An 18,225-nucleotide genomic window follows, 5' to 3' on the forward strand; every position below is an offset into this window, starting at 1 on the left:
CAAGAGCAACAGAGGCCAGGGTCCTCCAAACCAGGTAGGACTCCAGCTCCAGGTGCAGGCCGTGCAAAGCTAACAGGTAGGTGTAAGATGCTAGCAGGCACAGCGTACAAGGAACACCATAACCATAAGTGGCTAGCACAGCATACAGAAATAGCTGTGCTGAGTACGGGCTGGAGGCTCAAAATGGTTTGCACCTCAGAAAGTGGCGGAGAATCGACCGAGCTAAGATCCTGTGGGACTTCCAGATACAGATTGACAAACTGGTAATTGACTACCCAACCGGAGAAAGTGGTGGACAAAGAGCAGAAGAAGGCTGTGTAGTGATAGATGTAGCAATCCCAAGCGACAGCAACATCAGGAAGAAGGAACATGACAAGCTCTAGAAATACCAAGGGTTGAGAACCCCCAGACTGGGAGAGTGGCTCCAGCAGACCCCAGGAACAACATCCGAGATCTCTGTCACACACACACACACACAGATCCATGGAAGTGACCCACACTACAAGCTAACGGCACTAAACTGGAGTGTCTATATAAACCCATACACACACAAATGCAAAGAAATATTGTCTTTACAGTGTGTTTGACTGCTTCACTTCACGTTGTCCTCAGACAGGATTCAGACTGCGACATGTGTGTGTGCTTATGTTTCTTCTTTATCTCTCTCTCATGTCATCTCATGTCATGTCATGCAGTGTCTTATGATGTGTGGTGCATTGTGAAAGGCTGCTCCGGGCAGTCACAGAGCTGAGATGTTTCACAGCTCGGTGACACTGACAAAACCCACACTCTGCCTGTGTGCCTGCTATCTGTGTGTGTGTGTGTGTGTGTGTGGATGCGTCAGGCTCAAGGTGCCCTTTTTGTTTGTTTTGTTTTTTTAACTCAGTATGAACAGCCTCATCTCATCTGATGTCTGTCCACCTTGCCGAATGCCTGCCACGTAATCCTCCGTGTGAACCTGGACACCTCAGAGCCGAAACCGCTGTCAGTCCGCTCACAGCATCGTCACAGCACATGCTTCCATACAGGTGCAATTAAGCAGTTAAAATCCCATCATGCTTAGCGGCATGTATAAAAATCCTGATCAGGTTGAGCTGATTCTGATTTTGTATCAAGATGAAAGAGGAAAAGGAAAAGGATTAGTGTTTGAACAGGAACAGTGACTGCAGTGACATCTGCATTTAGATCTATGGCAATGATGTTCGATGAAAGCAATGCAGTGATATTTAAGGACAGGTGACTGAGGACGTCAAAGCGGGACGTGGGACTGTGTCAGCATCAACAGTCCGTCCACAGTTACATAGAGAGGGATGTTATAGTAGGACCACAAATCAGAGGAGGTCTGCAGAGACGATTCATCCTTCACCATGTGGAATACACCAAGGTCAAGAGAACGGTACAGGGCCTGAATGCTTGACCCCTACAGTGAACGGATCCGGTGGCTTGGGTCCCCTTAGAGGGAAAGGTCAATGCAAATCAATACTGCCCTCACCACAGGGCACATGTTTTATCATCTGATGGGGAAAGTACAGGCACAGAGAGTATAGATAGAGAAGAGAAGTGCTACTTTCATGAAACAACGCGTAAATTCTGACACAAACACTCATAAAAAATAAAATTAGTCACATGTGTGACCATTCTGGTTGCCGTCTGGAGCTCTGAGGTGGAAAATTTGGCTTCACAGCGGCGCTTGCTTAAAAAGTCGGGGGTGTCACAGCATGGCACCGGCCAAACCACACTCTGGTGACCGCAGATTTATACACCACACATTTTCATGGGCACTCATGGACATATTTGTTGAGATATGTTGTTCTGAACCAGAGTGGAGAGAAACACCTACCCCGAGACAAAACCAATTTTTAAATGTTTCCCGGGACGCTTTCATAACAGAAATAGAAAGGAGGAAAGACAAAGTATCAAAGTCCAAACCAAAGGATTGAAATTCAGTTTAAAGACTGCATAGTCTACTCATTAAAAATGTTGCTATGGCTTGAAATGCACATTTTAATCTTTTTATAATCCACCCCCCAACACCACACACACAATTCCCTGTATTTTGCATCATGATCAGGGTTGTGTGCACTGGTGCGCACATACATACACACACATACACACCAGACTGCCAGATTAGGTCAAATGCTGCACTGCATAAAACCCAGGAGAGGATTACCATTGGGCATCGTTCCGGCCTCACAACCTCACAGCTTTCCCAGAGAAAAGGCCTCAGCACTGTTCAATATCATACCAGGGAGAGCTTTACTCTGAGTGAGTGTGAGTGTGTGTGTGAGTGTGTGTGTGTGTGTTCCTCGCTGGAAGATACAGCCTTAAGTGCCCAAAGAACCTGCTCATTAATCACAGAGACGCAGACGCGTTCACACACAAACAGATCCTTGTTTTACTACATTCACGGGGACCCATCATTGATATAACACATTCCCTAACCTCCTTACACTAACCTTAACCATCACAGCTCACTGCCTAACCCTTACCCTAACCTTAACCTGATTCTAACCTGAACCCTGAAACCAAGCCCTAACCCTCCAGCCGTTTAAAATCCGTCCCCACAAAGCTGTCAAACAACAACCAACAACACACACAGCATCTCCCGATCAGGAGCAATTCCTCAGAGTTAGAAGGAGCACTGTCTTCATATTAAAGCCATCCATCTTCACCGACCTCTGGTCTTATTGAGGAAATATGCTGCTTCTCTGCTCCTAATCTTCTGAATCCATATCAGCGAGAGGCAGCTGAAGCAGCAGGTGCTTTCTAACAGACAGTGAGACTGATGAATGCCACTCATGTGCTCACACAAAAGTGAGAGAAAGCGCGTCAAAATAGCAAATACATCCATCACAATCCGTCCACACCTTCTCCTCGGCATCTGTTCTGAACTCAGCTGATTGAGCCGAGCGAACTCTGCTTTACTGTCTGTCTGCAAACCGTCAGAAGCTCAGCAGCACGGGGGAAATTGTGGGAATTTAGGAAGCCACATCTTATCCCTGCTGCTCCGCTGACTCATTAAAGCTCATACAGGTACAACTTTAAAGCAACTGAAGGGATTCCTAGTGGTAGTATGAAGAAACATACCAGTAGTCACGGGAAAGCAACTGCATTTACATAGCAATCAACCACTCAAAGTCCTTTACACTACAGGTCTCATTCACCCATTCACACACTGAGCATACTGTGTTTTTTTTACTAACACACACTCACAGGCACATCTGGGGCAATTTGGGGTTCAGTATCTTGCCCGAGGACACTCAGGTATCGAACCAGCCGACCTTCTGATCCACTCTGTGTGTGTTGTCGTCTCGACACTACGACAGCATCGACACAATCACAGAACAGAGAGTGATGTAACATTGCTGCTGACTACACTGTGGAGGAGTGTGGTTCAAAAATGGAACAACTTCAGTCTCGTGGCGGTGGATTGATAACATGAACCTTCAGAGAGGAAGAGCAGCGGAGCTCCACACTGTCGCATCAGGGCCCACACACACACAGCAGTTAGCTGTTTAACTGTGACCCCCCCCAACAGCTGAAAGCATGTCATTAAAATCACTATGGAGCCATATTTATACTGCACTTCTGTATACATGCTGTCACAAACACCCAGTTTCCAACAGAGATATCATCCATCTCTACAGTTGGACCATGTTATTTAATATTCTTAGCATGATCGCTTTGGATGAAGTTGCCATGGTAGTGCTGTGAAAATCAAATGGACAGGGTGACCAAGTGTCATGGCAACAGCTTCATCTCTACATCCTCTTCCTCCTCCTCCTCCTGAATCTAAAATCCACTGTTCAGCTCCTGTAGCCCCTCATATTACCATCTCCTGTCATTTCAGAGTTGCAGTTCTGCACCTGGCCACCAGCTGCCACCCCTCTCACAATGACATCACCTGTCTGTAGAGCTGCCTCCCATCACTGCATCCTCAGTCACAGTGTGTAGTATCTGTGCAGCTCTTGTTTTGCTCTGCCTGCCTCTGCACCCTGCTGGTGTGACCTCCTGGTTCCCTGCTGACTGCTGTCTGCTTGCGTTGGTGTCTCTGGATTTGTTAGGGTTGGTGTTGTTGCGGTTGTTACAGGTGGAGACATTGTCCGTGACCATCCTAAAATGTGAGACTTAAGTGTGCATAGTTGCTGATCTGTCTACCCTGGATTTAAAAGCAAAAGCTCTTTAAAATATCTAATTTTTTAAGATCCCTGACACGCACGAGATAATGTCTCACTCAAGATACAGAAGAGTCCAAACTGGAGCACTTGAACATTTTATTCAAGGTAAACAAGCGCTTTTCAAGGACCGTCCTCATAACTTAATCAGTAGTGAGACTCATTTGCCAAAAACTTGCGTTTTGATACATAGAGTGGGAGAGCAGACGCTGAGCTAAGTGTGAGTGGGTGAGAGGAGTACTGCAACTTTTCCTGCCGCTTCCAAAAAAAAAACAAAAAAAAAAACGCAGGTTTTCAGTGAGTGGGCCTGCTCTGAGGCTTTTCTGAACACCAGCCAAATTTTGTGCTGGAGGTGTGTGTTTGTGCTTCAGTGTTTTCTGTACTTATGAAGACCCCCCCCCCCCCCCCCTTTCTAAAGCGACTGTCACAAAGTGCTTCAGGTAGGCCTAAGTGTCTACCTGAGTGAGTCTGCTAGGGCAAAGTTGAAGCACAGAGTCATAAACTGTCATTGATGTTTTAAAAGACAGATTGGGTGCCACATTTACTGGCGGCCGTTTTGGCAAACCCAGGACTTCAAGCAAATATCCATCCATCATCTATACTGCTTATTCTCTTAAGGGTCATGCAGGGCGCTGGAGCCAGTCGCACAAAAATAAGGCTGTAAGAAAAGGAGCTACTTCAGGGTTACTGTATAACCCTGGTGCTTTACACAACAAAGCATCTCCTAAACATTAGGAATACAGCAGTTTGTGTGTGAGGGACATTATGCTGAGTAATGCATGGCCATAATAGCACAGAAAATGTGCGAAAGAGAGTGAAGACATTAGTTAGGCAATGCCAGGACAAGATCAAGAGATGGAGGGATGCAGTCAGAGAAGAATCCTAATGAGCAACTAGCAGAGACAGAGGGAGGAGGCGACAGAGGAGGAGCTCAGAGCCACGGTCTGTGTTCCTCCTCCTCCCCCCAAAAAAAAAAGAAAAAAAAAAACACAAAATGCCTCTCTTACATCTCCCTGATGTCCTCATTATTGCCTGTCTGTTCCTGAGCCAGCAGGAAATCTCCGCACATTTTCAGGGAAACGTTAGAGGTAGGTGTCAAGGAGAGCGGGGTGGGAGTTATGCGGCATGTCAGCGAGGCGGAGAAGAGAGAGCGAAAGGGATGAGGCAAATAAAGGCGGAAGGAATTCGGGGGGGGTGCTGCATAATGCATGTCGAAGGGAAAGGACAGAGAGAGGCCAAGGGAGAGAGACAGAAATTGGGAAGTTAAATCGAAAACTGCAAAGTTGAGAGAACGGTCAAGTCTCTGCTGTCACCTGAGGTGTCATTCAACAACGTGGAAAACTTACGGGCTAGCTTCCCTGACCCTAACATGACACCAAGAAGGCCCCATGTAACATGAACAGTTCCTGTCACCAACCAGGCAGCAGGGAAGCACTTGGCTGCTGATTGTCAAACCAGCTAGCCCTGTCGGTTGTTGGCGTTCTGCCATTACAGTGCTCCTGCCAAGATCCGGGTATGATTTTTAAGGTGGTGCTGTACGGTTCTGAGAACACAGAGAATGAGTTTGATCAGAATCATTTACACATTTTAGACACTGCCAAATCAAGAAAGCACACTGTATAGAATATCAGAATTGTTCATATAAATAGGTTAAGTGGATTTTAGATTTGACACACTACTTTTAAATGACTCCTATTGATCCCTAGTGTCTTATTAGATTAGGGCATCCACTGCTTTGTATATTACTTGCATGTAAATTAATGTGGACAGGTTTCTACTGCCCAACACACTCTCAATTCAAGCTCAAGCTCTATATACTGAAAACTTGTCCAATAACTAACTTTATTCAGTGTTTTCAACCATCTTCTTCAGCGGATGGAATTTGATATTGCTCATTTGGTGATGACGACCATGAGATGAAAGCTGAAAGCTCTGGGAAGAAGGTAGTAACTGAGCTACATGAGTTTTTTCTTTTTTTTTTTTGTCAAACTACTAATCACAATGTCAAGAATGAAGGAATTTTGGAAATAATATCATCGGGGCGTAGATGAAACGGCAAAAGAAAAAAAAATTAGAACAACTCCTCACTAAAAAGAGAAACCCCAGTCTAAACAGTGGCGCTCCACAGTCTAATGAGGATCTATCTGAGAGTTCTTCACATCAGAAATCTTGGGACTCCAATGGCTGCTAATTAGGCTCCGATCCAAATAGCTTCATTATGAGCAATCACCATCATCTCGCATTAAACACATTTATATGAGATGCATTACATAATTATACCTTGTAGGTGAAGGAGCGGACAAGGCCTCCTGCCGACTGTATTAGCATACTAATGGTGTGCAGGCTATTTTTGGGCTGTGGTTATTATTTCTGTAGCACAGCCACCAATAGCTCCTCTAGGTGCCTTTAAGACCACAACATTCATGCATCAACACACATGTATACAGTACACATATATGTTTCTATATATCCACAACATTCACAGGACATGGTCACACTGAATCACGCTGAGCTCTTCTGCCTGAGCAGGAGCTTCAAAGAACTAACAGGGATCATTTCACTTTTTCAATAGGTTTAATTATGCAAATTAAACACAATAGTGCATAAAACCTTTTTGACATTTTGGGGATGTGCAGTGGTTGTTTCATGTTTCAAGTTTACATTCCTCACATTTGTGCATTTCCACGATTTCTATCTTGTTCAGTGGTTTTATTTTTTTGGTTCCTCCAGTGGGAACTCAAACATCCTTTCCTGTCGCCAGGAAGCCTTCATCGTTTTTTCTCGTAGATCGCCATAGACCGTCATAGACCTCGCACTTGTACACTTCTATCCAGTTCTAGAAGTCAGAGATGTATCATCAGCAAACTCTTTCACTTTACTACACTCTACGTAAATAACTATTCTCAAACTGTGTGGCTATGGACCACTATATTTAGTTTCCTAATGTGATGCACGCTCAGTTGCCATTTTCCACCCTCCTAAAACTAATGTAGTGCAATGGAACAGTCCTACAATTAATCCTACCTTCATAAAGGTTCCAGTGATTTTCTTGACATTGTTTTAGGTTTAGGTTTTTTGGTTATTGGTTACATTCTCTTCCTCAGTGGATGATACAGAAGCAGTTAGGCTCACTGAGAAACTCAGAGGGCTCAGATGTGTGTTGGAATGGACGCCATGCTCCTAAAGAGGTTTAGAGAGTCTTTTCCCTATCCTGTCGGGAAGGTTTTTTAAATGCATCCTTTGATCAGAGGCTTTATCCTGCTGCCTGTAAATTGGATAAATCGCTCCCTTTTTTTTTTTTTAAAGCAGGGTGATGCAGCCTGCATGTCAAGGTCAAAGGGAGCAGAAAAAAAAGTAGCAGTGCAACTGATGCAGTTCAGAGAAAATCACTTTACTACATCAGTCAGCTGGCTTCCTTTTTGAATTTTAAAGGTAAATTTGCTGAGACTCAACCTAAGCCTTTGACACATAAGGCACATAAGACGCATGTAAGGATTAAAGACATGGTTTCACCCACTGTTACTTCCAATATTGGAGTGACCCAGGGCTCTATTCAAGGTCCACTCCTCACAGATGTCCAAATGTACACTGATGATACAACAATATATGTTACTAAAAACGAAGCTCTTCTACAGTAACAAAGCCTCTACAATCTGTATTTAAACAAACTACCATACCAGCCATCGTACCTAGTCACAGCATGTGTGCCTTGCCTGCTCTCATTTGATTGGCTTTCTGTGTTTGGCACTCTTCCCCCTCTGGATTAACCCATGTCAAATGTAATGTAATTAAGCACTGTATCAGGAACACCATACTAATACTTGGCAATTCCTCCCTTTGTTCATATTGATTCCACCAGATGTGGGAAACCTTTCTCTGAGATTCTGCTCCATGTTGAAATGATTTATAACATTTCTGCAGATTTGTCAGCTGAACATTCAAGCTGCCAATCTCCTGTTCTACCACATCCCAAAGGTGTTCTACTGGATTCAGGCCTGGAGATTGAAGTTGAAACCAGTTTGAGACGACTATAGCTTTGTGACAGGGAGCATTATCCTGCAGGAAGTAGACATTAGAATATGATGAACTGTGGCCATGAAGGGATGAACATGGTCAGGAACAATACTCAGACAGACTGTGACATTCAGACCATGACTGATTGGTATTAAAGCCCAAACTGAGTCTAATAATGTGCTGTTGAGCATAGATATATGCCTGAGGAGTATAAATGGGAGCAGAAAGTAACTGAAAGCAGAAAACGATTTGCTTGTCCACTGATCAAATTAATTGATTACACCTCTCACTGCCGTTAACAAGGTCCTAGGCCTCTGAACAGGTGTTTATGTTAAGTATATGTTAAGGAACATAATAACAAATAATCAGAGGCAGAGAGGGATTCATGCTGTGGCAGTGCGGCAGTCACTCAGTGGACAAGTACAGAAATGTAGCCAGTGAGTGTCTACAGTATCTGACAAGCAGAAGGAGATAAATCCTTGAGAGCAGCAGCGTGTTTGCTCTGCCTTCGCCTGTCGCTAATTAGCCACGTCTGGGAGGAACACGGAGCAGATGCTCCGCCAAGCTAAGAAAACAAATACGGCCCTTCTAAAATCTCCTCATCCAATCCGTCATCTCCAATTGCATCACTCTCCGTTTCTTCTCCCAGTGAATGATCACACACTCAGCACACAGCAAAATAAAGACACATTTATTCACGCACACACACACACGTTTAGATTTAATGAAGCTGGAGTTCCTCTGACCTCCTGCCCGACCAGGTGTTTGCAGGTGGAGTCACAGCACAGTCATCCAGTATTAATAAAGGCAACTGCAGGCTGTGCCGCTACCAAACCCTTCTGTCATCTGTTGGCATGACAATAAAAACAACACTACTCACATTAGATCGCACTAATTACAGCCACATTTCGTTTTGTGGCGTTTTCAGCTAGCCTTTTTTTAATATGGAGACCAGCCAGGCAACAAAGACAGGCAGGTTTCAAAACCTGGATATCTAGATTGTGTGCTGGGTTTGTGTCCATGAAAAGTGTGTGGTTAGGGAGTTAGGATTATTGGGGTGAGTTGAATTATTTAACTTAATTTAGTCCACTTAATCACAAACACACTAGGATTCATCCCCTGGGGACCATGAAGATCTAAACCAAAATGTTACAGCAATCCATCTGAGAATTGTCCTGATATTCAAATAAAAACCCAAAATGTCAACCTGCTGATGGCATGAGACAGAAAAACCAGGGGATCTCCAAAGTCCTCAGGGTTAATCCACTCCACCAGGTACAATGAACATATATTTTTAAAAGATATTTCACTGAACCCCCCCCCCCCCAAAAAACAAAAAAAAACACGTCAGTTCTGCGCTCTTTTATGGATCAAAACAAGGTGACAGAGCAGTATCTCAATGCACCGTTTGTAAAGGCAGGATATGTTTACTGGCGTGCTGTTTTAACATGGCCGCTTAAGGCCTGTTTGTGAGATGATATGGACTGTTTTAGATACCTTGCTGGAGAATTTGTTGCTTTACCTTCAAGCATGACTGCAGGGCATTCGGTGCTAACAGCCTTCGTGTTCCTGATGGACAAGTGAGGATGCTGCATGCGTACAAGCATGGCGTCTGAGCGACCAATCCAGGGTAATTGAATTTGCATCTAACCATGTGAGCATTTAATCCAACTGGGAAAAGTGATCTGTGTGTTCTCCGCTGGAGGAGATGTCTGATGTCTGCTCTTTGTTTCACAGAGCATTGGTTTTAGTTTATCCTTTTTTTTCTGCATGCACAATATAGGCTCAGGCTTTTAGTGCTGCACAGCTTCTTTTTTTCTTTTCTTTTTTTCCTTTGCTCACAGCACTTTATCCTTAATCGGCCTGTGAATGAGGCAAATATTTGCCTGTGCCCAGCGCCTTGTCTATATTTGCAGCAGCTGACCTCTATTTTAGAGTAAATCTCAGAGGATCGATGCACACAAGCAGCATATAAATTCTCTTTCATTTTCCAGGGTGAAAATATGCAAATGGAACCCTGTCTGCATGGGGCTTGATTTAACGTTGCATTTCCACTGAGCAGGAAATAATCACAATAACAAGCTATCACCCCTCACAGCCCTTCATTTGTACAGGAAAAATTCCATTTAGATCAAGATGTCTTTTATATGTCAGAAATGGACATCAAACCTGGAAAGACTGAAAATAAACTGCAAGATAAGACTTCGGAAAGATTGTTTTTTCATTGCAACAAAGAAATGCTCTGGAATGGTTCAGCAGAATACTGATATACACTCAGAGGCCATATTATTTGGTAGACCTTTGTGATAGTGCACAGAACCTGCCTTTGCCTCCAGAAGAGCCTGACTTCTTTGTGGCATGGACCCCCAACAAGGTGCTGGAAGCACATAGTTGCTGCAGATTCATCAGCTACACATTCATGCTGCAAAGTTCCCATTGCACCACATCCTCTGCTGGACTGAGACCCTACCATCCATGTGCCTTGATACACATGGTAGGGTCCAGATTCATCAGACCAGGTTATTGGGGTTTTTTTTTCAGCGAAGAAAACATCAGCAAAGTTAATGAAAGACTCTGAAGTCGTCTCCTTTTCGCTAACAAACGTCTAGCTATCACTGCTACCTATCACAGTGAATGAATGAATGATGGCAGTAGTTTCCTGTGGAGTAATGAGACGAGGTAATCACCTTTTCTTATTAGTTCAGATATATAAGCGTCCTTGAACGCAACCACCAAGACAAATTTCAATGAGAAATAATGCGAACAACTTCACTACCACATGATGACAATGTGACTTGACAACAACTAAGTTCGACAAAAGGTGACATAAGACCTATCTCATAATTTTAAGGCTAAAATAAAATTAAAGCTAGCACGTACAAATGACAGAAAGACAGGATGTTTTGCAGGTGAATGAAGAGTCAAAGACGATTATAAAAACTGCACAGGGACGCAAAATCAGCTTAAGAATTTGATCCGATTATTTTCAATACACGTGAGATAAAAACAATGTAGTCGTTCTGATTGAACTGGCAGACAAACACATTCCCATTCAAACACACACGCACACACAAAATTTTCATAGTGTGTTTCATTGGGACTCTTTTGAGACTTCACACTGTTGCATTTTCAAAGGTTTCTGTCTAAAACAAACAGGAGTCTTCAAAGTATTTTTGATCTCAAGGAACTTGCAGCCCTCTGAACACAATACACACTGATACACACACACTTCAGAGACTGGCTTTGATGCATTTTGCCTCATTGTCGCCATATTGTCATCTTCGTCATCTATCACTATTGTAATCACATTCTCTCTTGGCATTCGGAGAAAAAAAAACAGATCCAACCAGGACAAGTTCTTCCAGGCTTCACCACAGATAATATCCTTTCACAATAGGAGATGAGTGTGTGTTTCTATGCCAAGCAGAACTTTTGTATGGTGGAGCAGGCCAGCCAGGCCTGACAGCACAGCTTGTTACAACAGCACCGTACAGTAGGGGAGGTCAAGAGGAACTCCCTGGGGAAGGTTTGTTCCCGCTTTGAAGTAATGAATAACTGGTCAGTGAACAGAAACCAGCAGCCTGTCTCCAATTTATACTTTAACTGCCACAGCTGACATTATGTGGAACCAATCCCTCTATGTCCGTCCAGACTCTTGTGTAATAACACTTCGGCTGACGACTTTCCTAGACCAACCGCTTGACGGGCTGACATTGCCATTCCCAGCATCACTGAACGAGAGAGCTGCAACAGTCTTTGATCGTTTCCTAGTTGAGCTAGCTACTATTCATTTAAATCAGGTGTACTAAAATGGAAGTCCGTTCGTCAGTTGGTACGAACCTCCCCACACGCTCACCATCTGATCAAACAGCTACAGAAAACAATGAAAGCAGGTTTCAAACTGAACTTGTCCAGTCATTCTCTTTATTCAGAGAATGTTTTGTCCTTGCAAACCTTGTAGACTCACAAGTCAACCAGTTAGCCTTTCTTTTTTCTTTTGGGGGGGGGCAGCTGTTGAGGTTTAATTAAGGCTTAAATTAAATCAGCAGCATTTTAATCTTCTACCTAACAGGGAGAAGGGGACTGGGAAGGCAGTGAGTGATGTTGGCAACATCCCATAATGCCCCCTTGTAGCAAATCCCATAAGAGTGCTAACCTCCCTTACACTGACAAGTTCAACTTTGTGCTCACATTTAACACCATTTACACTGTATTTTTGTTCAGGCAGGTTTCCAGGACATTCCCCCCTCCCCCTTTACTCAGGTGTAAATGCTTTCATATCCAATGGCGACCACAAGCATTCGCACAGAGTCATGTCACCTCATCCATTCCAATGTTTCTGATGGAAAAGGGAAATGTGGTGGGTTGGGTGTGTAAGTGAATTAATGGATTAATGGATTAATAACTGGATTAATGTCACACTTTGGTAACAGATTGACTTGGTTCACGGAAACCATACTTGCTTTGGTTCATGTCTGGGCGAATATATGGTCTCTCCTGACTGCCAGTAATTTTCATTCAGAAGAAATCTGTGATGTTTCTGAATGATTTGACTATCCTACAAAACATCATGGCTGGTGGTAGCTAATGGCATCCAAACATGTTTCATACCCACCCAATCAAAAGTTGTTTTTTTTTTTGTTTTTTTTAAATTGTTCAGCCGATGGAAAAGTAACACAGAAAATACCGGTACCATTTCTAACTTCTGACTGGATGTGCAGACTACAGCCCGCCTCCAAACTCGCCCACTGCCCACCCCACCTCATCGTGTTCAGGCACAAACACAGAGGTCTGAAGCAGAGTGACTCTCGGAGCATGTCGGGGTGGGGGGGGGAGGGTTGCTATGACAACTATGAACTCTGATTGCTCAGATTGCGCGCGCACACACACACACACACACACACACACACAAACAGGGTTTTGCAGGAAAAGTGGCGGAATGAGGGACAGGTGGGACTAGAGACAGTGAAAGACTCATTTGTCTTTCGCTGTTACATTACATTAAATGGAACATCTGAGCTGTCTGGACAGTTTTAAACATATTTTCCCTGCAGTTCATCCTTAGCGCAGCTGTCATATCTGAGACCTCAACTCAAATTTCAGTTTGTCCCCGACTTCTGTGGCTCCGAGCAGATTGTGGCTGCAAGAGTGTGCAATTAGGAGACTCTGTGTGTGTGTGTGTGTGTGTGTGTGTGTGTGTGTGTGTGTGTGTGTGTGTGTGTGGGGGGGGGGGGGGGGGGGGGGGGGGGTGTTCAAGAGGTTAATCTGGCTGTAATCAAATGATTAGTTTGCGTGTAAACACACCAGTAAATGGAGAGAGGCCGAGAGAATCGCCTCTAGCTGCCTGCTGGGCCTCATCTACTGAAATGAGGGTAAGTCAGAATTCACTTTACACAGACACACGCACACACTGATATTTAGTACCCTATAATGTAATTCATATAAATACATATGCAGAGCCACACATTATACATGTATAAATACAATGCAGAAATTTACAGAGATCTTTCGTAAACTGTTTTGGACCTTGGAACTTTGGAAATCTAAAAAAATATATAAAAATATTCAATTAAAGCTTCAGCCTCAACTCTCAACACATCTCATCTGTGCACAGAGGGACCTTGTGTTTATATTTTCATGAGTGTTCCTTTCTTTTTAAGTAATTGTGTTATTTATTTATATGTGTGCCTTAAAGCCAGAAGTCTCTGCAAAATTTCGTTATGTTCGCATAATGACAATAAAGGCTCTTGAATCTCTCACTTTAAAACTGATTTAGACATAGATCTCCTCAAATCTATCTTCCTGAAATAAATGAAAGAAAAATATTCCAGGTGTCCATTCGGTAGAAAAAAAAATAAAATCCAGATTAAAGATTTTATTTGTGACCTTAGAGAACTGAAGCCCTGACGTCAGGTCTGGACGAGCCTCTGTTCCCCCAGCTTCTGTAACTCAGTGCGATCTCTCATTCAGCATTCCTTTCATCAGGTTTTACCAAAAAATAAAAGAAATCCAAAAAAAGGTTACAGTCCATATTCTAAGACAAATCAGCATCCGCTACAGCAGGTTCTATAGTCCACATATCTACATTAACAGCCATAATACACAACCATAAACAGGACTGATCATCAATAAAGCTACAGAAAATAACCTGGCTCTAAACTGCATGAGTCTGGACTCACAGGCATGTTTCTACACTGTGTTCAGACTCAGAGATAATACAACAGTTGCGCTGATGCTGTGTAGTTCTATACTTCTTTCCTACACAGGAACTGATCAGGAATCATTGAGGGAACTGTTAAAGGATCGGACCCGATGAGCAGAATCGATAGTAGCGTTTGTATCAATAAAACCGTTCCCATCCCTACTCATACTCACACTGATGTCACTGCTGAGTGAAATGCCTTAAAAATATCTGCTGTTCCACAACGCAGTTTCAGTGTGCAGTGAAGGATTATTAACAACATTTTGCTCAATTTCAGTTTTACTTCCAAACAATGTGGTTCAGATTAACCTTTACAACCCTTATCACCAAGGTACTTCGAAGGAGTAGAACGTGAATGTTCCACAACTTTTATTCAAAATAAAACCTTCCATTTGACTATTGTTATTAGCTTTGCGAATGCAAAATAGACAAAACTAGCGAGCCTTGTTGAACAAATACACACCGAACAACTGAGAAGTAATAGTTACCAATACATCTTGATACGCTGAGTGTTTTCCATTTATTACTGGTTTAGAATGAAACCACATTGAAGCAAAACATCAAATAACTGCAATGATAATACTGGTTTTACTGGTTTATCTCTGCTTTCTCAACTTCTAGCTGGCACTAAGTTCACCGAGGTCATGGGAAAATACTGCCACAAAGGACTTTTGTGGGACCAACAACCTCCACCTTAATAAGTGTGAGAGAGTGTGAGAGTCCAGGAAGAGATCAAGCATTAACATCCAGGAAACGTTAGCTAGAACCCAATGAAACAAACGTGCATGCAGGGAGACCCACAATGAAACACACACATATCCACGCATCCACACACACACACACACACACACACATACATTCTCATACTCTGAATAGCCCTGCAGCACTATGGACATTTGCCACACTTCTAAGTGACAGATGCCTCTGGGGTAGCTTGCCTAAAAATAACCTCTAATACAGATTAAACTCAATACACACACACATAGTGTCTCCACTAGCACACAGTGTTTCAGTGTGTTATCAGCTCACCCAGCCCAGTGGCAGCAGGCTAATTCCAGAACATTCCGGGCTGGCTTACACAGCAGGGAGGCTCCCAAAACATCTGGAACTGGCTTTGGTATGATTCACATATCAAGGCGCGCACATACACACACACACACACACACACACACACACATACACAGTGTATACACATACACTTATGCAAATGTAGAGAAACACACACACATGCTGTAAAACACACACAAACACAGACACTCTTAGAAAGCCAGAACCCAGCCTTTAAGTTTTGGATGTAAACTGCAGTTCTTAAACTCTTATACTCCAAGCCCCCCCTCTTTCACACACACTCTCTCTCTCTCTTACACACACACACACAGACTCCTTACTCCCCACTGGGACTCTACAGACAGGGGAACATCTTTATCTTGGCTCACAGCAACATGCGGACACAATGATACGGCTAACGCTAAAACATCCCAGACCAATGCGGTAAATTCTTTTTGTTTCGTTTTTTTTTTTGTTGCTGTTGTTGTTGTTGACTGTGAGCACTGCAGCATTAAAGGCACACACAGTTGTGTTTTCCTCATTTATATGAAAGTATAAACACATTCACGACTGACTATTTTCAAAAGCAAGACCTCCATTTTACACCTGATCGGTATACATTTCCCACCTTGCAGGATCTTTCCAAAATGTAAAACCACCTTGCAGAGAGACTTGCTGCAGACGGATGCTTCCATCACAATGAACATTTACTTCCCTTTAGGGTTTTTTGTCGATTCATTCGGAGCTGCACAGAGCAGAAGATGTGGAGAGGAAATCAGGTCAGAGAGGAGAGTTTTAGATCACCGGTTTCAGGGCTCGAGTTCCGAGTTTGTGAAGAGGTACGCAGCATTTACCTGCTGTTTTCGCAGTATCATTGCTTGCATGGTGTGTGACGAAATGTGGTTCCTTCTACCACGCCTGGCTTTCTGCGGACTCACAAGGGTCAGTTACAATAAAAAGCTGTTTATCGCAGAATCTATTGTTGTTGCTGTTTTGACTCACAATGTTTTGTCCGAGGAAGGTCTGTGACTGTACCTGAATATAACTGAAGAGACTGTAGAAATCCAACATACAACTGCCTATCTGCAGCAAGATTTAAGTCTCTGCAGGATGGTTTTCTTCGTGTACTGAAATCGCTCTAAAAAGAAATGTTGGTGTACTTTGGAAAATGGTCAGTAATGGGAAATATGATTGGTCGTTAAGGGGCTAAAGCGTACGAAGCGCTAGTAAGGTCCATTAAAGTAAGAGGAAGTGTTGCAGCCGGGCCTCTGCTGACATGGGGTGTGTTTCATCTGAGGCTCGCTGCTTTCCAGGCATCTGCCCTCCATTATCACTGCAGGCTTCTTTTGAAAAAAAAAAAAAAAAAAAAGGCCCGAGCAGGGGAGAGGAAACGACAAGCAACAGCAATGGCAGCAGTAATGTGTTAGCAAAAAAAAAAAAAAAAGTGGGACATGGATAATGGCATCTGTGTAAAGCCACACAGGGACACACACACACACAACTAGGATGGATGGTCAATTATATTCAACAATGATACTGTGATATTGTTAGATCCACAAGAGATGTCCACTGTCCTCAAATTGTTTCCTTTTTTCCCCCCAAAAGAAGCATCTGATGTCATTCTAACACGCTGGAAAAACCAGAGAGCAAATACTGACCTGCCTCAGCTTTGCTAAGATGTCACTGATTACATCACTGGCAATGAAGGCCTCCTGGAATTCTTCTGTCATCGCTGCTTTCATATCATAAAAAAGTCAACCAGAGGACCCTCAAACACTTCCCAGATTTCCCAGTGGACAAATACACTTTTTGAACAACTGGAATTAGAACGACGCAAGAAAGGTTCTTGAGGACTGACACCCAAATCTGTCGTTCCACTGCCAGGATTAAGGATCACAGGGCTCAGGTCTCAAGACAACCGAGACAAGTCCAGTTAAAATCTTAAATCTTGTTTAATAAATCTTCAGGCATCCTTGAGGGAAATTCCAAGTCTAGTCTCAAGTCGAGTCTCAAGCCAAAAATCAAGTCTTAATTCTTGTGAAAACAAGTCTCAAGTCTGTGAGTGCAGGGCAACGTGTCTCAGGTCTCTAATGCTGTCCATTATAATGACTTGGAAGTAAAGTGTCTCCCCTGTTCAGTGTTGAACAGGGCAGCTCCCAGGTGATGAGTTTAGCTGTGTAAATATACAGCAAAGCATTTCTAAAAAAAAAAAAATGTGTGCACACTCAGAGGATCATGGGCATATAAATCAAAACAATAACAAAACACAAAGTAAACATAAACAAAGCCAAGCTCTGTGTGCTTACTGGATGAGGGGCTTGCGGCAGAGGACCAGGGCATCGTAGAGCGCGCACACTCCAAACACGGTGATGCCCGTCTCCTTCACCAGCATGGCGCACGTGCCCAGGAACAAACTGACGAACAGGGACCACGTCGAGACCGTGACGGGCAGGGAATCCTCAGAGGCGCACGCACCCACGCTCCTGAGAGACAGAGAGGAGGGTTAAGGCGTTAAATGTGGATAACATATATACAGAAATATTTATCTGACACATGAAACGTAGACTTGGCTGCATCCGGATCCAGATCCTGCAGGTCCTGGCTGAAAACTATTCAAGTAAGAAGGAGTCCAAAACTGAAGAGGTTCATCTCTCAATTACTAATTCTGCACCAGCAATGGCTGATAATTTGAAACGGAGACATATGCAATTTAGAACGGTAAAGATATAATGAGATCCTCCCACATTTGAGCTCTGGAACCAGACAATGATTGGATTTTAGGCTTCA

At 43.4% G+C, this 18,225-nt stretch overlaps 1 protein-coding gene across 1 annotated transcript in view; it reads right to left on the reverse strand.

Moving 5' to 3' along the window:
- tmtc1 (transmembrane O-mannosyltransferase targeting cadherins 1) overlaps positions 1-18,225 on the reverse strand; it is an 86,686-nt gene that overhangs the window by 39,089 nt on the left and 29,372 nt on the right. Inside the window, exon 4 of the mRNA XM_041029916.1 lies at positions 17,745-17,921. Coding sequence (XP_040885850.1) covers positions 17,745-17,921 — 177 coding nt within the window. The remainder of the gene's footprint in view (positions 1-17,744; positions 17,922-18,225) is intronic.

Source organism: Toxotes jaculatrix, chromosome 22 (assembly GCF_017976425.1).
Source record: "Toxotes jaculatrix isolate fToxJac2 chromosome 22, fToxJac2.pri, whole genome shotgun sequence".
NCBI classification, from domain to species: domain Eukaryota; kingdom Metazoa; phylum Chordata; class Actinopteri; family Toxotidae; genus Toxotes; species Toxotes jaculatrix.